Here is a 25780-nt window from a genome sequence, read left to right as displayed (position 1 = left end):
TAATTGTTAATAGCTTTTTTGTGAGTACACTTTGTAGCACGTCACCATACAAGCAAACAAGCTCGTATCTTCCCAGCTTCATGGAAAGAATGGCAGTTTTCAAGCACTGATTAAGGGAAGCAAGTAGTGGTCCCTGGCCTTTGACCTTTTATTTGAATGGTTACTTCTAAATCTCTTAGCATTACTGGCAACATAAATGCTGGTAAAAATTACTCTTGATGGACTCCATTCTGAATTCGCATCGTCTTACATGAAAATGAACTTAATGGACAACTTCAAATTAAGAAATTGCAAAATAAGTGTAAGAAAAATAATGATTCATCTTGAGTAATATTCCATGAGCAAAAGCAGCATGACTTCAAGAGGGCAAGGGAATCTCTTCTCAATAGGGGAAGTTCTGACTTCTACAAGTGCTATCCTTACATTTGTCTCAGGTCATAACAAAATTCTTCATATGTGAAATTTTGTCTTTGCAAACCTGGGAGGAAGAGAGAATATTTTGTTGACTGGCTTTTGGCATTAAAACAGGAAAACAGGGACTTATTGAATGTCCAAAATGTGACATGTGGCTGGTGAATATAGATTAGAGGGTGAGAAAAGCTCAGAAGTGACCTCTGCTACAACCAGAGGGGCACAGTCTGTGATTCATCATAGAGAGTTTACTCATTTGATAATAGTATAATAATATATTTAGAATATTTTAAAATATTTTTCATTAAATGTCTTTTTATCCTTCTTTTTCAGACATTTTTATGATAACCCTATCCAGCTCGTTGGAAAATCTGCTTTTCAGCACTTACCAGAACTAAGAACTCTGTATGTGTTTACTTTTTATTTTAGTTTTCTTTTTATATTGTAATACTAGAGTTTTCCTACACTTCCATCACCAGAATTTTGCTGAAATTGGTTTTTTTAATTTTAGGACTTTAAATGGTGCTTCACAGTTAACAGAGTTTCCTGATCTGACAGGGACTACAAGTCTGGAGAGTTTGTAAGTGCTAGAGAAGTATTTCTGCTTTGTTTTATTTTCTTGTATACTGACTTATTGTAAAGCATGTGCTAAAAAAATTTTGGTTTTCAGTCTTCAAAAAGTAATTGTTTTTCATAAATTCTTTCTACAGGACACTCACAGGAGCACAGATCACCTCTCTCCCCAAATCAGCTTGTGACCAGTTACCTAATCTCCAAGTGCTGTACGTTTCAGTAAGATTATTAACATGACATTAATGCAAGAGATTAATAGAGAAATGAAACTATTATGATTTCAAAATTACCCAATTACTGCTATTTCTGTGTATCACATTACTTCTTAGGAATTCAGCTCAGGGAGTTGGCCCCTGTGTTATTTAAAAAGTTTACAACCTACTTACCAATCAGGATTTCTCATACATTGCTGAGAAAGATATTTACTGAGTATATTTTTAGGAAAAGATAAAAAGGTTCTTGATTTTGTTGAAAAAAAGACACACCAACTTATTTTCATTCATTCTGTCTCTCCTACAGTAGTTTGGGATTTTTTTCTCACTAAGGCAAATAATTCATTGAAGTAAATAGAAAATATAAGTAAGGACAGCAGTTTTGAGCACTTGCTATGTTCCTCTTTTAGTTTCTTTCCCAACCAGACATAAGTAGCTGACTGAAGGTTTAATAGACTATTCTTTGACATAGCTGGCCATATTTGGTATACTAAATACACAATATCATTTTAGCTTGGAAATTTCCTTGGAGTTTGCCTAATCACTAATGAAAGTAATCATTGTGTCCACTTCTTTGAGAATGAGCCAAAAGCACTTTCCTCTATGTATTACATCACTAAGAATCTATTCGGTATTAGTTCTCTGGCCAACATTGAAATAGCACTAATTATAATGCATTATTTGAATACCAGAGTGAATGTCAAGAACATTTCCAGAAAACATTAAGTTTTAGTTAATGGACTCAATATAACCATTTCCAGAATGATAAAAGACAGTCTACTGCCAGAAAAAAAGTCTGCCCACAGAATTAAGTTTAAATATGTCCTGCAACATTCAAAAACAATAAATAATCTCAAAACAGAGTGCAAACAAATAATACAGCAATCAATAACTTACAGAGTTCATAGTAGAGTAGGACTGTCCTTTGGAAATGCTCATTTTTGGGTTTTGAGTATTACCGCATATAATTCAAGCTGATACTTAAAAGAGGAGGGAACAGATTTATCAGCAATTTCTGGTACTCAAGAGCTGCTCTTTCCCCATTGCTGCCAGACTGGAATGAGCCTGCTGAGTTCCCATTTTGCTTTGCACATCAGTTCTGTCTGTGCCATGGAGGATATTGGTGCACTGAACCCACCACCCATGCCTCGCGTGGAGACTGCGACCTTGCAGGGGCTCCCTGGCTCAGACACACTCACAAACAAATACACTCAACTCACATCCAAGTGCTTTGGAAGGCAATTTGTGCATCCTACTGAGGTGAATGTGCTCGAGGCTCCCTGGATGTGTGCTCACCTGCAGGAAAGGTGTCTGAGAGAGCACAATCCCAGCAGCCCTGGAAAGGCTCCCTCAGCACAGCTGGGCATAGGGAACAAAGCCACTTGCCCTCTGCTGCTGCCAAGAGCCTCATGTATTAAGAAAGTGGGAAAAAAGACCTGAAAAATAAACAAGTAAAATATTTCCTTGAGTTCTGACAGAAACTGAAGGGAGAAGGGTGTCAAGTTCAGGGCTTTTTTCCATATGTGAGGAGGGGATGCACAAAATTCAAGCTGGTAACATATTTTTAAGAAGACCTAAGTGATAAACCTGTGGATGACAGAATAGCCAGTGTCTGCCAGACATATAAAACATCCTTTACCTTGGCCTAAAAGCCTCTAGCTCACTTGAACCCTACTCTGTAACATCCGATTTGTACACACATAAAACCAAACCAAAACAAACAAAAACCAACCAACCAACCAAAAAACCCCACACCCCAAACATGCTGATGTTTGCCTTTCTACAGAGTAAAATCAGAGTAGAATACCTTAAAGACGCACACAGTCGTTACTTGCACTACTTCCTCTAATCAAATATAAAATAGTCCAAGTGCCCCTCTTGGAAAAATAACAGTGAAACTACAGTTTTACCAAGAGATTAAATAGGTGGAGGTGAACCAATTTTAGGGAATTTGAGAAGTGAGAAGAATTTCAGATAGTGAAAAGTGAATCTATTTAATGTGATAATACTGGATAACTGTGAACAAGGACATTTTTTCTAATTCTAGGCATAAGCTTTTTTCTCTATTCTTTTCACACGCACATTTCCCTTTTTGTTTTCCTGAACAACACAAACATGCACACATACGCACACACACACACACACATGTATTTATATATATATATATATATATATATATATATATATATATTGGATGTGACTCTTGGGTGGTGGGGGCTGGTGTCTGGTTCCTTTTTTTATCCCCTTCAGTTTCTGCAAATTGCCTGGGCTTGGTTTTGATTAGTTATATTATACTGTAAATCAGTCCAGATGTTTCAGTTATTCTGTAATTTGTTGAGTTTTGGCTCAAGTCTTTTTAAGGTTTTTTTTTCCTCCCATGTAGTGATTGATTTCAAAGTTAGGTCCAATATTTTTTGACCATTTCCCTCAGTTATAAGATGTAGCAGTCTAAGGATCAGAGACAATACTGCTTAATTAAAAGTGTAGAATGGGAAGCTGATTGTGACTCTCATCAGAAAAATACAGGATCTTCTCTAAGAAAATATGAGTATATATGCTTAGTAGATTATTTAAAATTGTTAAAGTATTTATCAGAATTTAAACATGATAAATATGAAATCTCTGACATAAATCCAGATGGCCAATATCATTGCTGTAAAACACTCAACAGAAGTCTACGCTTCAAGCAGGAAATCTTCAGACAATGAAAGGAATTTGCAAATGTGGATATGGAGTTAATAAATCTTGCCTTTTCCCCTCCTCTCTCCTCTTCAGTTAGAAATCAAAATGTGACAGATGAGAAATAAGTGAGTTTGTACACTTCTGTCACTGTGGATAGAAATTATTTTTAATTGAGCATGAAGGTATACAATGAAAGCTATTTTTTCTTTTAACATTCTTTTGATGTTAATCTATCTGTTTCTTGTATAATTCAGGGATCTGTCTTATAACCTGCTGGAAGATTTACCCTGTTTTACTGCATGTAAAAAACTCCAGAAAATGTAAGTGCTAAACCACCCTGAAAAGCTTAAAAAGAATCATCCATGTGTGTTTGAGTATAATTAACTTGGTTATTGCTGGCTGATTCGACATACCCCAGATACACTTTATTGAAGTGGATCATAAGCACAATCCAAAACACCCCAAAGTGCCTTCCAAGTGTCTTTGAAACTGAGGAGATCCTTATTGCTATTTCAGTGACTTGCATCACAACGAAATCGCTGAAATCAAAGCAGACACGTTTTGGCAGCTGGCTGCTCTTCGCTCTCTGTGAGTACCCCCTGACAGACATTCACACAGGTTCTCAAAAACATGGGCTGCATAATGTCTGCTCATGATGTACCCCAAAAGATCCTTATTTCAGTTTTTCCTCACTATGGTCTTTCACCATGAGCTCATAACTGGGAAAGGAGAGCAAACTTTGTGAGGTTTAGCACCTGCAGCAATTAATTAAAATATTTAAGCTTATAGCAATAGAAACTGTCATTTCTAAATGTTTCTGGTGGAAGTAGAGAGACTGACTGGGGCAGAGCTGGTATCTGTTGGCAGGTTCATGTTATAATCAGCTCTGGGGAGTGGGAAGTCTTTTTACAGAGAGCAGCATCTTAAGATGTGGAGTCCAGTCATGTGCAGGTTTCCAGTTTCCACACAGACTCATGTGCTAGAGGAGTGATTTTATCAAGAAATTACTAATGGTTGGAATTTTTTGCAGAATTGAAGCCGTACATTTTTTAAAGAGTTGCTTTCAGTCTCTTTGACTTTTTAGGGGTGGTGAAAATTGAGATTATGAAGTTAAGCCTATTGACCATGGGTTGCTGCTCTTAGTCACATGAGAATGTTTTAGAAGACTTAGTCCATATAACCTACCCTTTTTTCTGCTGCATTAGGAGGCTGTGAAGCAGACTGAAATGCCTTGGGCTGTGGCAGGAATTGAGACAATTTAAGCTGCCAGTTTAATAACACCACAACTGACTAATAAAAAGTTTAAAAATACTTTGCACCATGAGACATATAGGAGCTTATTGAAAATATTGGCATGTAATTGATACCTTTTTTATATTTAGGCCTTCTAACCAAGTGTTTGAAAACTTCAATATTCACTCAGTGGGTATGTAATTTTCTACTCACTTTTGTTGTAGGGATTTAGCTTGGAACAAAATTAAAACTATTCACCCCAATGCCTTCTCCTCTTTACCATCTCTGATCAAACTGTAAGTATTTGAATATCTTATACATTCAATTTTTTGCATTTTTCTTCCAAGAGCATGCAAAAGTTTAATAACTTGGTGCCCAGCAGAAATTGAGGGTTTCTCTGTTCTAATCATCTGGTCTGTTGAATCCTTTTCTAAATGCCTGCTTTCTTGTACTTCCCCAATTCACTTAGGTATTACAGCAAAGCTGCATACAACACTGTGTAATCATTTGAGGTCCATGAAGATTATCAGTGCATCTGTCTCTTATCATTCAATTTCTTAGCAGTTAATCTGTTGTAGCAGTGGTAAAGATTTTCTGTTATTCATGCTTCAGGCCTCAGGAATTGGATTAAAAATTAAATAAGAAACTTTTTTCCAGAATTCATCTCTATTTCATTGTTCCTCATTTGATGAAATAGTTTTTCCTCTTTAGTAAGTTCAGCCAGAGCAGTTAGTGGTCAAAACATCAGCAGCCAGTTTTGTTCACAAGCACTTCTCAGTGCATACTAATTTTTTTTCCTATTTCCAACTGTCACTGTAATGCTCTTTTGATATGAATCACTGAGGCATTGGCTGTATGGGGAAGATATGATAAAAAATTCTTCTGGAGTCTTGCTACATGGTTGACACAAATATATGATGCTGGGCATTTGCTCACAGATAATCCGGTAGCTACTAAACCTAAATTTGGAGAGGTATTCATTTCTGTTGATGTGCAAAGCCCTCTCAATGGTGCACTGACAAATGCCCACACAGACAATTTTGTCTATAATATCCCTTTTGGGGCCCTTCTCAGAACTTACCTACTCTGTGAGGTGAGCAGTAAATTGCAGCTTTGGACAATAATGTACAGCAGTCAGAGGGGGTTAAAGAATAAAGCCCTTGAACACAAACAGTAACACAGTGTACCAGTGTTTCCTGAAATGGGAGTCTTTAGCCTTGGTCCCCCTCAAGTCAGTGGTCACTTTTAGCATTGCAGTAGGACCTGAATTTCACCTTTGGTCTTTAAGGGTGCTGTGTGCAAGAAGACACACACTAAACCAGAGAGGTAGAAGCCCAGTCCATCAACATACCTTATTTTATGCCTAGGCTTTAGATTTCAGTGTATAGTCCAGACTTTCCTGTACATAAAAGCATTTCAACTGCATCAGACTTTGCTTCTTCCTCTTTGACTGTTGCCCATCTGAAGTATAGAGAGTAGATAATTGTGAGGAGGACTGAAAAGACTCATTGAATAAATGGGAGAGAGAGAGAACAAAATAGAAAACAGTACCTCTGGACTCCCCCTCTTTCACTACTTTGCTGTATCTCCTTGATCACTTACCACATTTTCATTCACCTGTTTTGCCTTCCCCAAGTTACCTATCTGTGTTCATCTGCACTATTCTGTCTTCCCTCAGCCACTCAGACAAACCAGCTTGGAACTGTCATCTCCCTCTGCTCCAGCCCAGACCTGTCCCTTCCTGAAATGCACATCTTCCCCACACACCTGACCTGCTCCTTGGGCAGCTTTCAGGGCAGCTGTGCCTGAAAATGCCCTGTAGCATCCCACTGAATCTTTTAAACTCTGGGAAGCTCTTCAGCTCCTTTGAATTCCAACAGTCTAGGGAGAAGGTTTTAAATTCATTTGCTAGTCTCAAAACTGTCACTATGAATGCTTTGAGTCAAAATTTGGGAACAGAGACCCAACTAACTGCTAGATGTTACTGTTAGCTTCCTGCTAGACATAAAGGTGAGTACTCCTGAGCAGTGCTGCAGCTTTGCTGCATTCACTGGGGCCTCTGTTTAATACAGTCATTTTTTATTGAGTTAGAAAACTTTAACCTATTTTTTCAATGTGACACTTCTAGTGCTGAAAAAAAAATGAAAACCATAAGCTGATTTTTATTTGCTGTTACGCAGGGATGTGTCATCCAACCTTTTGTCCTCTTTTCCTGTGACGGGGCTACATGGTTTAACTCATTTAAAATTAACAGGAAATCATGCCCTACAAAGTTTGATAACATCTGAAAATTTTCCAGAACTCAAGTGAGTATATCATTAAAACTAATAAGCCACATTTGTGTTCATGTGCAATGGAAGGTGTGTCAGTGTGTAACGCATGTTACTTCGTATTGTCAGTCTTTGATCTGTGCCATTAAAACTAAAGCAAATATGATAAAAATGATAGACTTATTTTATTATGCTCACTTTCAACTGAAGAAACTATGAAGGTTTTGAAATATTAACCCCAGTACTTGCTTAGTACGAGCCACATCTGCTTCCTGGAGATATGTTTCAAAAGCTGTTAAAACAATATTGCTGGCAGCTTAGTGATATGTCCTTCTTCTGTGGGACTGTGCTCACAGAACTCCCATTAAACATCATGAGAACACAGCAAATACAAGGGAAGAATATACTGCTGAAAGACCAAAAGATTTCACCTCTTATGTTTGAACATTATTTTTGATTAAGATTCAGATAATGTTTTCCCAGTATTACTAACACCTTTTGATACCAATAATTTCTGTGGGTCCTCTGTGATATAGGAAGGAAGTGTCCTCTAATGACCATTTGCGGCTCTTCCACTCACTGGATGACCATGGCCTGTATGGAGCTTGAACCCATGACCTTGGCTTTATTAGCACAATGCCATAACCAGCTAAACTAATTTCAGGGTCACAGCAAAGAGCATTTTGTCTCTGACTTCAGAGTATTTGGGAGTTTCCCCTAACTCTCCTTTCATTTTTATATTTTAATTAGAAGATGCCAAGTGCAGCATATACTTTATCATGTTTTCCTGCTCTTCCACTCACTGGATGACCATGGCCTGTATGGAGCTTGAACCCATGACCTTGGCTTTATTAGCACAATGCCATAACCAGCTAAACTAATTTCAGGGTCACAGCAAAGAGCATTTTGTCTCTGACTTCAGAGTATTTGGGAGTTTCCCCTAACTCTCCTTTCATTTTTATATTTTAATTAGAAGATGCCAAGTGCAGCATATACTTTATCATGTTTTCCTGTAAAAAGTTTGGTATCAGAAAATATGAAGCAGCTAAACAGTATGCACATAGTTAGAAAATCACAGAGTGGTTGAGGTTGCAAGGGACCTTTGAGGCTGTCTTGTCCAACCATCTGCTCAGGCAGGAGCACCTGGAGCCTGTTGCCCAAGACCACACCCAGAGAGCTTTTGAGTATCTCTGAAGATGGAGAGCCCATCCTTAGGTTTTCACTAGATTTGCCTTTTGCACTGGAAAAGGCCCAACAGTCTGAGCAGCAGACAGCTCAAGAAGTGAGCATTAATGAAAGGGGCTGGAGTGTTTGGAGTTCTCAGGAGGGGAATGATGAATAGAAGTGTGGAGCTGATTAAGGCTCTGTGTGCGGCACTGGAGGGATCCACCCTAGAACATTTCTGTGATGGCATGTTATCACAAACTGAGATAAGAGCTGCAAAAAATGGTTCCAAAGTCAGGAAACAATGCCTTAAAGGTCTTAATAAACCCAAAAGTTGTAGTTTGTCACAGGGGAAATTAGGCAGTCTCTTCATCATGTGCATGAAACTATAACATTAGCATTCAAAGTACTAGAGGCCTTAAACCTCTTTTACATTACAGATCTTGAGACAGGTCTCAGAGGCCAAGGAGCAAGTACCATAAAAATCATGACTGAGCTAATGTCATACTTTTTCTTCTCTCATTGGCTTTGCCCAAATGCTGAGGCAGGTGACAATTCTAAAATAATTGAAATTTCTTTAAAAGAATGTAAACACAAGTGATTACTCCAACCTGGCAAATATATAGTGATGCATATACCTTGACCTAGAGGCATAAGAGGTGCTGCAGTAGTTCTAGAATAATCCAAGATTTTTTTAAATTCTTTTCTCAAAATTATACTCTATATGAATTTCCCTTCAGCAAAATTGTGTACATTACTCAAATGAAAGTACAGTGTACTTCATCTGGGCAAATTGTTAACAAGGATGTGTCCAACTAACTTAATTCTTTTTTAAAATTTATTCAAAGTATGATATCTAGAGTTAATTAACATCCATAAGAACAAATTATACCCAGTCAGGAGAGAATAGGGTAAAATCCTGAGCTACAGTCTGCATGACTTTTACCATAAATCAAAATGACGTCAAGATTTCACACAGGATCACTGCACAGAAAATGCACCAAGCACCAAACTTAAACAGAGATCTAAAACAAAATTTCACCATTTACAATTGTTGTAACCAGCCAGTGGTTACATTAAAGACAAATTCCTGTATAAAAACTCCTACTCATCTAAATTCATCAAAACAGACACATCAAAGAGCTGAGCATCCCCTTCCCCATCATCAGCAATAGCACTAGCACACTCTGCAGAGCTGAGCCCAGCCTATTGCAGCAAGCCTTGAGGAGGCAAAGTCAGGCTGCCAGCCACTCCTTCCTTCTTTATCTGATGCTTTGATTCAGTGCTGAAAAGAACTCAGTGCTTTGCTCCATTCATCATAACTGTGCCTTCCTGTTCACCATTAACTCCACACCTTTGTGAGGGAGAAAATGACCTTGTGTTCTCTGCTGCTTAATCTAAAAACAGAAAAAAGAGGCATTCCTTGCTAGAGGAAAAAAATTATCAAAGATACAGATATCATTAGTAAGATAAGGAGTACATAAAAATAAAGTTAGGCAGTGTTTCTAAGAGTTTAATTTGACAAAGTCCAAATCTAATCACCCACATCAAATAAGCACCAGCCATAAAAAGCACTGCCTCCAGCACTGTACACCTGAAAGTTCCTTCTTTTTTCTTTTTCTTTTTTTTTTTTTTTTTGTGTTAAATGTAGCTTTTGTGAGGAAAAAAACAACCCCTCTGTCACCAAGAAAATTTCATACTTATTTCCCTGCTTTGTAAATTATGTTTTGTCCTCTGTGTTCTGGGTTGCAGCCATTGTGTGCAGTTGGGCTTTGCACACAGATTAAGCAGCATTTGCTAATTTAAGGATTATGTGTATATCCTAATAACACAGGCTGCAGAAAAAACAAACATAAACTGTCCAGATTTAAGAATGGATGTTAGAAATACCTACAGAGAGGATAAGAAATGGGAGTCTTGGTCTTTAAATATCATTTAAAAGCCATGGATATTTTTGGCTACATGATCAAAGTAGTGGACCAATACAATGTGGGAAGTCCACATTTCCAGTGTATGAGAGGACAGCAGGGTGGGAGGAGCACAAGATCTGGAAATCTGTCATAGAGCTGTTTGAATAATCAGAGAATAGAATACATTTCTGTCAGTCTCTTGTGCCTAAAATATCCACTAACTCTTCATTCCCCCAGTTATATCAACGTCCTTCCAAAGGTCTGAAGCCACAAGTTGCAGGGATCACCTCGCAGAACTGTCAGCATTACTTTTGATAATTGTTTTTGTTGTTCCAAAAAAAAGGGAATTTCTATTTGGGGATTGGGATTGTTTTTATCCCAGATGATTAGCTATGGGTTAGTCTAGCAATCAATGGGTTTAATACTAGTTTATTTAAGAAGGGCTTGTGGGAAATGTGTTCAAAAATGTTTAATCAAGATAATCTCCTTATGTTAAAGGATGGCATGCAGATGAATGCATTAGAAATTAAATATTTAAATCTGCTGGCCTGTGGTTGCTTGACAGTTGGATCTTGGTTATCTTGAACTTTTATTGAGTACCCTAAAAATTTTGTATTGGGTACAAGACTACAGATTATTGTGGTTAATTTCCAACAGAAATGTAAGGTTATATAACCTAAAAGCTCCCAAATGCACTAATTTAAAAAATCACTTTAGAACTTAGGATTCCGTTTGTTCCCCTTTGTACCGAGTTTTTGGCCAGTGCACAAGTTTAAGTCCTGTTGGCACTGGGCCTGATTCAGCTTGATTTCTCTGCAGATTTCCCAGGGGGTTAGAGGTTGCTTATTACACTCATTATGTTAATTTACATGATTAACCTGTTGAAAGTAATCTGATAGGAGGATCTAGTTCTACTTTATTCCTTTTAAGTTAATTCAGAATAACTTCTAATCACCTCTTTATCTTTGAACTTTTTGCTATATTGGGCTTTGGGAATTAAGGTGAGTTATTAGGTTTTGCTATGTGCTGTTGGTGAACTGTGCAAATTAAATAGCTTTGCTTCCAAAGCATAAAATATATCTATGGAATAGAAGTAGTCTAAAGAACTCAGAAAGTAGCTCTTCCATGCTCCCCCTGAATTTGCACATCCACAAAGGAATTAAATTCACAGCATAGCAGAAATGTGCACTTTTCTGACAACAGGAGCCTTCATAAACATTGGAACTCACTGACATATATTAGTGTTAGAAATAAAAACGGTTTTAAAATAATTAAGAATGAGTATCCTATGTCCTGCAATGACTGTTCGCCTTTTAAAGATAATTAATAAAGTAAAACCTTGCTCTCAGTGACATTTCACACACAGTGCCTGATTCACTCACCTTTTGGTTTAGAACACTGTTTCTTGTGCAGAAGATCAAGAAACAATCTCCTTTTTGCCATTTTACTGTGAAATGAGTTCAAGGTGGAGAGAGGTGAATAAAGCTTGATTTCCAAAAGATCTCATACTTCCTGAAGTGGAGAAATTCAATTTTGGAAGTGTTTTGGTTTTCCTGGTAGGCAGGTTGTGATCTTTGGATGTGCTTTTTTTTTTGAAAGAAATCATTAAGAAAGTAACTGTTGGAGAAACTGTTGATTTGCACAGTAAAATCATTGAAAATCATAAAAGCAGAAATACAGTTCTGAGTAACATTCACTCAACAGCAAGGCATAGATCTCCCACTTTCATATCTCCTATGAAAACACATAAGAAAACTTCAGTATGCTTTTTCTAAAATTAGCCTAGAAACCATCTGCATTTCCAATGAGGAATTTTATTTGTGAATTCTCATTTTGCATTATCATGACTAATTTTTATTCAGAGATGGGTTTGCTTTCAGTTGTGGATATTTAAACTATTTCCTTTGTGTTAACTGTAGAGGAGCAGTGCAATCCAGTAACTCTGTTGCTTAACCACTATCATGGTATGCTGCCTAATTCTTCTGCAGGGTCATGGAAATGCCTTATGCCTATCAGTGCTGTGCCTTTGGAGCTTGTGAGAACCACTACAGAATCTCCAGCCAATGGAACAAAGATGATAATAGCAGCCTTGATGACTTTCATAGAAAGGATTCTGGACTGTTACAAATTCAAGGTAACCATCATCTTAGGCTTTTAAGTCTACCTGTGAGCAACCTGTGCTTTTAAATAAATCCAAAAGTCTTTACAGTCATAGGCGTGGCCTCTCCCTGTCTCCTGCTTAATAATATGTTATTTAAGTGTTCCTGTGCTTAGCAAACACATTATTTTAAGTCTGCCATTCAAAAATCTCACTTTCTTATGCACTCATCTTTTCATCCAAATAATAGCTATAATAATGTGGTAAATTAAATCTTCCCTTTATATGAGAGACAGGGTAGATCAGCTGGTATGTAACTCCATACAAGAGCAAGCCAGCAAAGACGTAGTTTCTTGCAAGCCTCAAAAGGGAACACATCCTAGACTTCAGGATGAGTAATAGCCAAAATATGTGGCTACTTTGACATATTGTCTTATAGAATCATAGAATATGCTGAATTAGAAGGGACCCACGAGGACCATCCAGTTCAGCTCCTGACCATGTGCAGGACAGCCCCAGTAATCACTCCATGTGCCTGAGAGCATTCTTCAAACATTTACTGATCTCTGACAAGCTTGGTGCTGTGACCATTTTCCTTTGGAGCTCTTCCAGTGCTCTGAGTGAAAAACATTTTCTTTATAACCAACCTACATGTGGCTCAGCTTCATGTCATTTCCTTGAGTCCTGTCCCTGGTCATGAGAGGAAGAGTTTGGTACCTGTGCCTTTGCCTCCCCTTGTGAGGATGTTGCAGACACAATGAGGTCTCCCCTCAATCTCCTCTTCTTGAGGCTGAACAGACCAAGTGACCTCAGCCCCTCATACACCTTCCCCTCAAGGCCCTTCACCATCCTCGCGGCCCTCCTTTGGAAGCTCTCTAATATCTTCAGCTTTATATCTTTCTGATATTGTGGCACCCAAACCTGCCCCCAGCACTTGAGGTGAGGCTGCCCCAGTGCAGAGCAGAGCAGGACAATCCCCTCCCTTGCCTGGCTGTGATGCTGTGCCTGATGCAGCCCAGGACAGGGCTGGCCCTCCTGGCTGTCAGGGCACTGCTGACTCGTGTTCAACTTGCCATGGTCCATTACCCCCTGGTCCCTTTCTGCAGGACTGCTCTCAAGCCTCTTGTTCCCCAGTCTATGCACATAACCAGGGTTGCCAGAGAGGGCATTTGCTCTGCAGAACACAAGACTACTGCATTTTTCTTCCCCTTCAGCACCAGGTCTGTTACTAGATCTGTTATGTAGGGGCACACATACATTGACACCGCCCTGTTGCTTTCTGTGCTGTCTCTGCCCCTGCAAACCAGTAAGTCTCAGAGTTCAGCAAGAATAGAGCCAAGAATATGTGCTAGTGATGACAAAAGAAACACAGAATGCTTGACAATTCTTAGTAATATGGCACAACAGCAGAATTCATATTTTAAACTCCTTCCTAGGCAGTCATCACACTGAAATTAGGCAATAGAGAATAATCATGTACCTGTACATGATTATTTTTACAGAAAATAAACCTGAGTACATTAATTCAAAACCAAGTAGATATATGTCTGCTTCTGCTCACGATTCAGCAGGGAAAGAGATAAGACCAGACCTTAAATACCATAGGCATTTTTGCAACATTTACTAAAAGAGCTTTTCCTGAAAATTGCAGTAACAATTCTGGGTTTTTCTCCCCCCAATAGATGAACGTGATTTTGAGGACTTTTTTCTTGACTTTGAAGAAGATTTGAAATCTCATCATTCAGTGCAATGCTCACCTTCTCCAGGTATGAAACTGCCAGACAGATAGGAATTCAAGGACAGTGTTGGTAGATGTTTGAGATGCAGAACAAACTGTGCATCAGATACTAGGACAGCCACATGATGTGCAGTAATTTGATGAGTGCAATACAAATACATAGCACTGTAATATACAGTTTTGCATTGAATTCTACAAAACTATTCAGCCACTATGAGTGTAGCAAGCTTTGCCCAGTCACCAAGCTCTGGGCCCCTTTTCACCAGAATTGATACCCAATCAAGAAAATGAGAAAGACTCTCCTACTAACATACAGATGATAAAGGCAGCAGAATCTTTGCTCTCTCAGTCTTTTGCAAAGCTGAAGTAATTCTTCTGAACGTCACAGAGTTATTTTACACATGAGCAACTTGAACAACACATAGTTTAGGTCTATGTCTAGGAAATACCAATCACTACTGCATTGGTGTGCACAGTCCCTCACAAAGGACACCCAGCACACTGTTATTGTCTTCGTAGAATGTTATGGTCATAAGTTTTGATTGTTTGATTCAGCAAACACTGAGCCATATCACTAGCCATTCTTTCATTGTGAAACATGAACAAAAAAACCCCAAGTGACAACTTGTACTTCAGCATTCATTTTAAGCCATGATTCTTGTTTGCAACAGCAACTAATAGCAAAGTTTTTTAAGTTATATAAAGAGGAATAGAAAAGGCAGGAAGTCAAAGAATAGAGTTGTTTGACTGTCACATATTCCCTAATGGACTCAAGATAAGTTCTGAGTTCATTAAAACATTTCTGTCTTCAAGGTAAGTTGTCACCAGACCTGACAGAAATTTTAGCTTGGATTTTTCAAATAGTATCTTAGAAAAACTTGCAATAGATGCAAGTAAATCCTTATGCTTACTTAATGCTTAATTGCAATAGATGCAATAGATCCTTCTGCTTACTTAATGGCCACAGCTGTAGTTATAGGGAGGTCATTTCAGCTGCAGGGTTTATGTTTTCATGGAAAAGCACAGGCTACTGTGAGGGGCTTGCCTAGCTGGCTCATACCAAGGCATGTAATGTTTCTCTGGCTGCAGAGCATTCTTCAGCTTCAACCGCACAGCATATGCACCTCAGTATACAGAGAGTACTTCAAGTGTTCAGCAAGCTTCAGTCATAATGACCTGACTTCAGACACAGGAGATCCAAAAAGGCAGCACTCCCAAATGCAAAGAGAGACACAATTTTCTTGGACAATTACACAATTTTCTTGGACTGTGTAATGACATGTTATGAGGTAGCCAAAGTGCATCTCCCCATATCCATTACATCACCAGGACTCATCAGGAACCTGTTTTAATTTAGTTAGAGGTAACATTTTCAGCTTTTTTCACACACTGACAAATATCACAGCATTTCTTGAAACTGCAAGAGTTGACATTCACATTGCAGTAGTACTGCCAGGCACAAAAGCTACTGTGATGAAGGACAAAGACTCATGTGCACCACTAATGCAATATGCATCACACATTTAGCAGCAAGTTATCAAGGTCTCAGATTTCTGCAGAGAAAGAGTAAATTTCCAGCTCCCTTTTTATACTAAAACTCACTCTTTGGCTGGGCTGAGAATCTGCAGGAAGCATGAGCTTTAGGGTCGTAGAAAGCACAAGTGTTTTTTTGTTTACATGGGCTTCCCTTACCCTTTTTATTTTGGCATTTCAGGTCCCTTCAAACCATGTGACCATCTGTTTGGTAGCTGGCTGATCAGAATTGGAGTGTGGACCATAGTGGGTTTGACCTTTATTTGTAATGCACTGGTGTCTGCTACAGTTTTCAGGTCTCCATTGTATATGTCCTCCATAAAGCTCTTGATTGGTTTAATGGCCATTGTAAATGCCCTGATGGGCCTGGCCAGCGGGGTACTGGCTGGCGTGGATGCATCCACTTTTGGTAGCTTTGCTCAGTACGGAGCACAATGGGAAAGTGGAATTGGTTGCCAAATAACTGGCATTCTCTCCATTTTTGCTTCAGAGGCTTCCATATTCCTCCTTACCCTAGCTGCACTCGAACGTGCCTTCTCTGCAAAGCATGCTACAAAGTTTGAAACAAAATCCTCCACTGCTAGCATAAAAATCGCCATTTCCTTTTGCTTCATGTTGGCACTAATCATTGCCGTGATACCCCTTCTCACTGGAAGTGATTATGGGGTTTCTCCGCTTTGTTTGCCACTCCCCTTTGGAGAGTCCACTGCTATGGGCTACATGGTAGCACTGGTATTGCTGAACTCCCTTTGCTTTCTGGTAATGACTGTTGCTTATACAAAGCTCTACTGCAGTTTAGAAAAGGGAGAACCAGACAACATTTGGGATTGTTCTATGGTCAAACATATAGCCTTGCTACTTTTTACTAATTGCATTCTTTATTGCCCTGTGGCCTTCTTATCTTTTTCCTCCTTACTAAACCTCACTTTTATCAGCCCAGAAGTGATTAAGTCAATACTTCTAGTGATTGTCCCACTGCCAGCATGCCTAAACCCACTGCTTTATATACTTTTCAATCCACATTTTAAGGAGGATTTGGGAAGTCTGCGAAAGCAAACTTTGATATGGAGGAGATCAAAACATGCCAGTCTGATCTCTGTGAATTCAGAAGACATAGAAAAACAATCTTGTGACTCAACACAGGCATTGGTAACCTTCACAAGTGCCAGCATATCATATGATATGCCCACCAGCAGTTCCCTAATGCCACCCTCTTATCAAATGACAGAAGGCTGCAGTCTTTCATCAGTCGCATTTGTTCCCTGTCGCTAGTTGCAGAAACAGTACAGAAAATACCTCTGTTTACAAAATTTTTAATCCCAAAAGTTAAGTGTGAATGTGTGCATACGAGTGTAGAGTGCCTCTAAATTATTATGACACACCTCAGAAAACAGACAATGACAAAACTTGAGGCAGGCTGAAAATCCAATACTTGAGCCTGCTCAGCCTGCTCCTGAAATGCTGGGATGAAGAGAAGAAATGAAAGCTGGTAAAGTTTGTGCAGTTATGTCAGCTGCTCTCTTTTAAAGTAGCACTACTCAGTTATCAAGGTCTGATATCTATCAAGGGCATCAGTTGCTCAAGAACAAAAATAGCATATTAAAGTTGTAATATTTTTTCAAAGCATCACCTGATGTTTTCAGGGTTGGGTTATTTTTTTCCTGTTTATTGCAATTTGGTTTTAATTACAGTTTTTCAGTGCCATGATTGTTTTTTCTAAGGATTTGTGTATGGCATTTGTTCAGCAAGGTATCTAAATTGAAGAGTAGTCCTGTTCAAGCCATAAACGTTTCTGCCGAATACCTTTAATGAAGTTCATGTTTGATAAAGCTGATTAAATGGTTTAACTGGCACTGGGTTTGGATTTTGGAAGTCATCTAACTTGACAAAACATTTTTGATTGTCAGCAAAAGCTAAAAAATTAACATGATGTGAAAGAAGTTAATCAAAATCCTGTCAAGCATTTAAAATGTAATTGTAAATGGCAAGACATTGTCACATGGGTATTTTTCTAATGAGGTTCTGAACAGTTTGGTCCTGAATTGCTTTCATGCCAGTAGAATTACTCCCAGAATTACTGAAGATAAAATTGACAGATGATTTGTTTAATCAGAGGGTGGAAATACTACCGAGGAAGTCATCAATATAAAAAATTGGCATGCTGAGAACTTTCAAAGGACACCAAAGGCACTCAGACAGAAACGTTACTTTAAGGTAATTTGTCTAGGAACAAAAACTGTAATCCTGCTCATGGCATGATCTCTGTCTCATGAAATAGTGATTCTAGAAAGCTGCTAGTTCTTAGTCACTAGTCAGTTGAAGGTTTAGAGGTCACCATGTCCTTTTGGATAAGGATAGCCAATATCCTTGGCCAAGGCAATATCAAGTAGGAGTGAAGAGGTTTTGTGATCTGTGTTCTAAGCACTGATGCAAGCACTCCTGGGATATTGCAAACACTTATTGCATTCACATGTTGTAAAGAACATTGTGAAATTGGAAGGATATGAATATCATAAATTTAAAAGAACTTAAGAAATAGGTGATTTTATCACAGTTTATAAGTAGCTACTTCTGGGATACAGAAGTTTGAAGGCAGAGGACTACTCATCTGAGAGGAGAATCTGGTGTGCTTAACTGGAAATTGACATTAGGGGCATGCAGCATAGAAATAAAGGTGAAAATTGTTGATAGAGATGGTCATTAGCTAGTGAAATTACTGTCACCAAAAATTTCTAAATTCATATTGGATGTATTGCCAAAAAAGATACTGGAGCAGCTGTTGAAATCCAGGGACTTCTGATGGCTTTAGTTTAGGAAAACGCTTGATTAGATTAACAGAATTCTCTGACTTTAAACCTGTTAATACTTTGCTGAATCAAGGCATGTATGTTTACACATCAGAAGCATCCTAGTTAGAAAGAAGAGACTTCAGTCCTTGCCAAGTCTACTGTTAAAATATCTCAGACAACAAAGCCACCTAGAATATAATTCTTTGACCTCATCCAAGCCATCAGGGGATATCCCAGTATTGTTTTCTCAGAGCTGGCAGCTTTTGCTTAAGTAAGCTGATCGTTTGAGACAGAAAAATACACAAATTTACCTATTTTTGTTGTTGTTAAAAAGAGCTCCCTGGGGAGTAACATTTAATAGCCCAGTATTCACTGCTCAGTTAATGGCCACTCAGCCTCCAGGTGAATGAGACCAATTTTTTAACATTAGGAAGGTTAGGCTAGGCCCAGCAATTAAGGTAATCTGTTACAGATGATCTCTGTTGTTCATCTGTTCCTGTACATAAAACTACCTGGGACTCCAAGAATGGATTTTCACAATGAAGAATTTGCTGCCAACAGTGCAAATGCCTTAATTTTCTTGTCCATTCACACTGGCATATTTTTAGTTTTGCAGTTACAGATGGCATCAGTTGACTTTGGCTGACATGTTCATCCTTCAGGAAAAAGAAAATGAACCAATTCTGAAATTATGTATGATAAAGTCAGCTGGGTACATATCTTAATCCTTTATCTCTTGTGGCTTTTGAAGCAGTGCAGCAGACAGCTGCAGAAACTATGCCTGAAACCACTTTGGATTAAACAGAGGATCAGTCAACCATTGCACAATACCTATTACCATGTTTACTTAGCTTTAATTTAACTGGGGTCCATCTGTGCTGCTCTGCTTAATGTCAGTGAGGTTCCTTTCAGCTTGCTATATTTAAGAAGTTTGTAAAGAAATTTGAGAAGCAAAATAATGTTGTAATTCTGAAGGCTAGTTAAAAAAATCTTTTATCAGAACTTTTCTAGCTTGCAGAAGGTCCTAAAGGCTTTGTGACTTATTTTTATAAGCATGTTTGAAATATTTTGATCAGATATTTTTAACTTGAAATTGTTAAAATTCATTTAACAGATTTTTAAAGTAAAATGTGTAAATATAGAACTGTATTTATTATTACAGTGAAATGCAACTACAGTAAAGGACATGAGATTAAGCCCTGTACAGTTTCATATTGATATTTGCTATACTTTCTGCTCATATAGTTTACTAGATTCATTATCTGTAAATAATATAATGTAAATGTGTAGTGATTGTAAATAGGTGACATGCTTTCTTTTCTATCAGTGTTCTGAACATATGTAAGTTGTAATAAAATGTGACTACACAGTAAAGAGCATTTAATCACGACCTAACACCTCACAAAATGGTGTGCTTTCTCAATTAATCCTTTCCAATTTATTGTAATACTTACACTAACCTCCCTAGGTGTCTGAAATTCTTGACAAAATATAAGTTACACGTTGTGTGCCATAAAAAAAAGAAAAAGAAAAAAAGAAGAATAGTGTAGGAAAAAAAAAGAATAGTAGTGTTTCATTTCAACACAGACTAAATCTTTTACCAAAACTTCCCTCACAGACCCTTATGAGCAGATCCCACTCCCTGTGCATGGTGCTGTGCCTCGCTGGTGACTCTCACAATTGCCACAGGTGACACCAGCACCTCCAGCCGTGTGACAAGGGTGTGCCTCAGGTCAGGCACAAGTTACCCACAGCCTGCAGACCCTACACAAGAGAGGTGCAGTTCAGCTGCACTTCTAATCCTGCTGTTTCTTATAAGACAGCAAATTCTCCCACATCATTCCTTATTTTCTCTCCAACCCCTAATCTGGCAGGTGAAGCCAGTGAGGGGATAACCAAAGAGCTGGCAGGGCTCATCTGATATGTGACAGGGGACAGCAGCTCCATCAAAAACTCTCAGAAAGCAATTGTTTAGTCAGGAATTCATGTGGCAAGTAATGAACTATAAAGATTTTTTTAAAAGAAAGTAGAATTCTCCTTTATTTAAATGGATTTTAGACTAGCATGCAGGTTCTCAGGATGGATGAGGCTACTTTGGGGAAGGTCATTCCAGCCAGAAGGGCCTGTGCAGAAGAAGTATGTTTGTTGGGTGAGTTTTACAATAGTCTTATTTTGATAGGACAGGACCAACAGAGAATAGGAATAAGTCACTAATTATCTTTAGGAGCAAAAACCAGAAGTATAGCAAAGAGCATAGGGGAATGCATAACTCAGGGAGGACAGAGGCCTTCAGGAGACAGGATGCAAATGGGTGGAATTTTATTAGATATTAATGAATATTTATGAGATGTTAAGAAGCATGATGGAATTTTGTGAAGAATGGGGAGCTCAGAGTGGATACAAAAAGATGGAAGTGTTGTGATGGCTAAGGACATAGAAATGGTGAGAAAACAAGCAAGTAAAGATAATTTCACATGCAAGTGTGCACTAGACAGTGTAAACAATACAGGAACCATAAGGAAGAAGAATGAAATTGCATTATTTTAGGAGGAAGATAGTATAACTTGAATAATGAAGAGAAAGAGAATACCTACAAAGGAAGAATGAGCTGGTTGGTGAAAGCCTCAATGCAGAAGGGAAAAACAGGCCCTGTGGTTATACATCTTGATATGTGGAAGAAAGACTTTTATTAACTATGTACCAAATAGTGAGCAGTAGTGCCTGAGGTCACAGCTTCAGTGTTCTGAGCAATGTGCTAGCACACCTGCACAGGGGACTTCTCCCTGGAAGCACTCATCCACAGACCTGTAGTGTTCTCTGCAGTAACAACTGAAGCAGAGTTTACTGCAGGCTTGTGCAATGGGTTATTTAGGGAGGCCAGACATAGAATGCCTCTACTCAGGCTCACTAGATACATCACTGAGTTCTATTTGGGAACTCAGTCCCCAGAAAAGTTGCAGATGTCCAAGAAGAAAGAGTCAGTCAGAGATACAGTGAAAGCAATAAAGAAGGTGGGATCACCTGTAAAATAATAGATGGGAAAAAGGCCAAGCCTTAGCAGACACCAGCAGAGAAGCACAGAGAATGACACCACATAAGCAGTGCTGTACCAGGTGGGCATGCAGCTTCAGTCTCTGCCCCCAAAAGAGGGGAGAATGTCCCTGACTAATCTGGTGATCATAATTGATCTCAAATGGAGACCAGCCACTTGTGCAGTCCTTGCTGTTGCTGCTGCTCCATATTTGCTTCATCCCTCTGTGACCTACATGTACTAGACAGTAGTAGTGACCCTATGTATACTGGACAGTGAGAAAGCTGCTACCATGTAAAGTACCAAACTATCTCCTATCCAAATCACCTGTAACAGGAATTTTGGCTTATTGGGGGCACCACTGTTTTCCTCTGAAATGTAATAAAAATTGTGTAAAACTGTAATAAAAATATCATAATCAGACATTTCTCTGTCGTAGCTTAGGGTGCTATATGAAAGGTAAGCTGCTGAAAATTTCATTGATCAAACACTTAAGAAGGACTCAAATAATTTTAAATGTAGTAAAAGTAATGTTTTCCTTAGGAAGAAACTGGAAGACAAGGTAGTGGAGACAGAAGAGAAAGAACATGGATACAAAAAGCTGACAATATAAAAACAGAAATAGGATCACAACAGCTGCAGCAAGTGTGTCAGAAAATTCTTTCCAGATCCATGAAGCAGAGTAATTGTGCAGATGCTCAGGTGCTGCAGAAGACAGCTCTCAAACTCCAGGAGAGCTGTACTGCTTCCACCAGCAAGGGAGGGACCAGGGTCTCCACCAGCCATAATTAACACCTCATGTTCTCTTTCATTACCATGTTCCAAACAAGGGATAAGTCTGTCCTTCTGCAACAATGTTATTGTGAAAAATAATGTGAAGCTAAGCCTAGAAAACTGATTGAACACTTTATATGTCTTTGCTTGAACAGAATCCCAGCTACATGTGATTAGAAATTTTAAAGGAAAATGCAAATTTACCCATGCTAATATACAAAGCAGAAGAGATCCCATGTGTTATACCTAACCCTGGCAAATATACTGGAAAGAAAAGGCAGTATCAACATTAGGAACATCTTGTTCATATAATGAGAATCACAGACTTGTGCTCCAGTGACTCTGGAGATAAAGGAAACATGATTATGTTCTCTCCATAAAAAAATATGTTGTGGCATTTTCAAAATTATCTAAAGATCCAATCTCAGTCATAAGAGAAAACAAACATTAAGAATATTCCTCTTGAGAGCTGGCCCATAGCCAGGATTTCTAAAAAACTTAGCCACAGACAAAGAGTCCACTTAAAATCCCTATTTAATTTTTTCACAGGTGGCAACTTGTCACCTTTACTTCCACTTGTCAAGTAAAAAATATGCTTTGTTTACAAGAGGAAAACTGTTCATCTGTGAATCTAAATACTTCCACTAAGTTTTATGCATGCACATACCAGAGTCTTCTGCAGGCAGCCTTGAAGGTCTCAGGACTCCAAAACTAATTCTTGAAGGAAGTTTCAAGCATCTCCTTCTGCATCTGGTGTCATTCTCTACATGCAATCACTGTTTAGACAGGTGTCTGCAGTTATTAATTCAGTTCCATACATAACAACAGCTTCTCAGGACTATCTATAGAGGTCACTGCAGTTATGCTCAGCATTTCCCATTCATAAACTAACCTATTCCTGGAGGAAGGAGCTCTCCCAGCCTTCTAAGAAAAAAGTAATAGGGGAGACTGTTCTACTCAAAACAGGTGTTTCATCTCTCATAGGAGATGAGATGAAACATCCATTATTTATTCCACAGCCTTCTGGGAAGTCCTTCTAGGCCTCTTTACTGGCTGACTATGGAAATGAACTCCAGAGAGCTTTGTGTGGCCAGAGAATGAATTCTGGAATATGAAATCAGTGCTTCAGAGTGAGACACTGAAATGCTGGAGGTGAATGGCTCAAACAATTGGCCATTTGCAAAAGCAGCAGGGGCTTTGCTGACAAAGACATGCAAGGGAAGAGCCCAGGTGCAGAGGGGATGCACACCCTCCACCAGAGGCTACAAACAGGGGTTTGAGCCAGATATGGGAAGAGAAGAAGCAGATCTTGGGAGATGGGATAGTGCTTTTTATCATCCCAGAATCTTACGTTACGTAACTGGCTCAGGTGTAAAACTTACCTCTGACATTTACAGGTAGGTCTAAAGGTTCATCCCTTGTGATGGGGTATAATTGGTTCAACTGTGCTGATGTGAGAGGCAGGTGTCATATCTTAGAAGGTGTCATAAACCATCAAAGATCCCTGAAGTGCCACATGATCCACAGTGTTGCATCAGACAGTGTAAATCTGCCCTGTCAGAGGAGGTACCTGGGCATTCCCACTGAGCCTGAGCATATATTAACACACTGGACTTTGTGTTTCATGGGCTTCCCCCAGGCAGACCAAGGCTGCCACCATCACCTCGACCTGCAGAGATCTAAATTGCAAGAATCAAATCTCATCACTGCATCCAAGAATGGTGACTGTATACCTTTCTCCTTCCTTTTTCTTCCTCTCTACTTTCTCTTTTTCTCCCTTTCTTCTCCCAACTTCTTCTCAAAATATATTGTAAGCCAGACTAAAAACTTGTAGTCAGTGCCTCAGTAAGTGCCTTGTTATGTCTGGGTAAGTTAAAGGTGGCTACACTTAAGTTTTCGAAGCTAAATTTTGTGAAATTCATTACTTTGTCTGGATCTGGTTTTAAAATGTGACAAGTACCTTAGTCTGCCTTAATGTTCTAAAGTTTTCAAGCAAATTCTTGTTATTCAACCTCCTGAGAATTTTGTTGCTTCTTCTGTGCACCATCCAGAGTGAATCCAACAATGTTCCCCTAAACCCATGGAGTGAATTGCAGCATAACATTTTAATGCATGAAGTGGGAAAACAGTTTCCTGACATAACAGAATGCCTTACTGTGAATGCAAAGTATGAGGAAATTTGCTTTATTTGATATATATTCATCCCAGTGTGCAGATAATCCTCCAAATTGCTCAAATTGTTGGAATTTCCCATGGGTTTTTTGGTAGAGGGGTTTTGCTGTAGTTTGTGTTTTTTCTGTGTTTTTTGGTAGGTTTGGACAACAGGACATATTATGGAAAAGCCTGTACTCTCCTGGATACACAGTCCTGCTCAACTTGGCCACCCAGGAGACCTTCTCCATCCTGTTCTGGAGGACTTGGAGAGCTAAAGACACCAAGTCCTAAGATATTGAAGAATATGTCTCTAGGGGACAGTGACATTCTTGCTGAGCTGAAATAAGGCAATAAAGCACACAGGATGGAAGCTAGGAACAGTGACAGCAGGGTTTGGCATGTGTTCATTGCCACAAAGTCAAGGAGTCAATGTGCTCTGCCAGAGAAAAATACACTTTCACTTGGCAGGAGGTGAAGTCAGAGCAGACTGGAAACTCTAGAGGATCACCATGGGTCAGAAAGCTTGTGCAATTACCTTAGAAAAATAGAGACTTCATATCAGAAAAATATTCTTTTGGAGTTTTCTTCAGAGAAAGTGGCCCAGCTCTGCAGCCCAAGCTCTCCAGTAAGAGCTTTCTGTCTGTGCAGAGACTGGTGCCAAAATATCTGCCTCAGGAAATGCCACCTCTGGAACTGAAAGCAGCCTACGTGGCTTCCTGAAACAAAACAAGCTACTTTGCAACTGAAAGTCATGAGCCCTCATTGCTCTGGGCTTAAAAGTACAAGCAAAGCATTTAACATAAGTTTGCCCATCTCTAGGAGAGCAAACATAGAGAGGTTGTATAGAGATTGAGTTTCTTTTATGGGAAAAAAACACAAGAAAAGAGCTTTGAAGATGCTGGAGCAAAAGCACTTAAGAAAATCTCATAATCATCAAATTTCCCATTCAAAAAAGCAGCAAAGAGAAACCGAAATGACAGTGGGCAGAATGTGTATGGCCCCGTGTGCTGGACACAGGGGAGGATTGTACTACACCTTTTATTGGTGTTACAGAAACAGTACAAAGCAAACAAAACAATAAATAATTGTGTTTTATTGGGTTCATCAAGTGTGAGGTTTGGTGAACTGATAGACTATTCAAAATTCAAATAGCTTTACACTTCTATTCACTCCACTTAAATAGGAATAGGTAATACCAGTTTGGACAG

General features: G+C 38.9%; 1 protein-coding gene across 1 annotated transcript in view; it reads left to right on the top strand.

Moving 5' to 3' along the window:
* The window catches only part of LGR5 (leucine rich repeat containing G protein-coupled receptor 5), a 92095-nt gene extending 72075 nt beyond the window's left edge, over nucleotides 1-20020 (top strand). Inside the window, exons 9-18 of the mRNA XM_071423423.1 lie at nucleotides 745-816; nucleotides 923-991; nucleotides 1122-1193; nucleotides 4133-4198; nucleotides 4395-4466; nucleotides 5336-5407; nucleotides 7292-7417; nucleotides 12444-12589; nucleotides 14236-14319; nucleotides 16006-20020. Of these exons, the coding sequence (XP_071279524.1) occupies nucleotides 745-816; nucleotides 923-991; nucleotides 1122-1193; nucleotides 4133-4198; nucleotides 4395-4466; nucleotides 5336-5407; nucleotides 7292-7417; nucleotides 12444-12589; nucleotides 14236-14319; nucleotides 16006-17096 (1870 nt within the window). The 3' untranslated portion in view covers nucleotides 17097-20020. The remainder of the gene's footprint in view (nucleotides 1-744; nucleotides 817-922; nucleotides 992-1121; nucleotides 1194-4132; nucleotides 4199-4394; nucleotides 4467-5335; nucleotides 5408-7291; nucleotides 7418-12443; nucleotides 12590-14235; nucleotides 14320-16005) is intronic.
* The last annotated feature ends 5760 nt before the right edge of the window (nucleotides 20021-25780 follow it).

This window comes from Agelaius tricolor, unplaced genomic scaffold (genome assembly GCF_023055355.1).
Source record: "Agelaius tricolor isolate 1412-34295 unplaced genomic scaffold, bAgeTri1.0.p SCAF_3, whole genome shotgun sequence".
Classification (NCBI taxonomy): Eukaryota; Metazoa; Chordata; class Aves; order Passeriformes; family Icteridae; genus Agelaius; species Agelaius tricolor.
The sequence above is the reverse complement of the archived record's forward strand: the minus strand, read 5'-3'. Positions and strand labels throughout refer to the sequence as shown.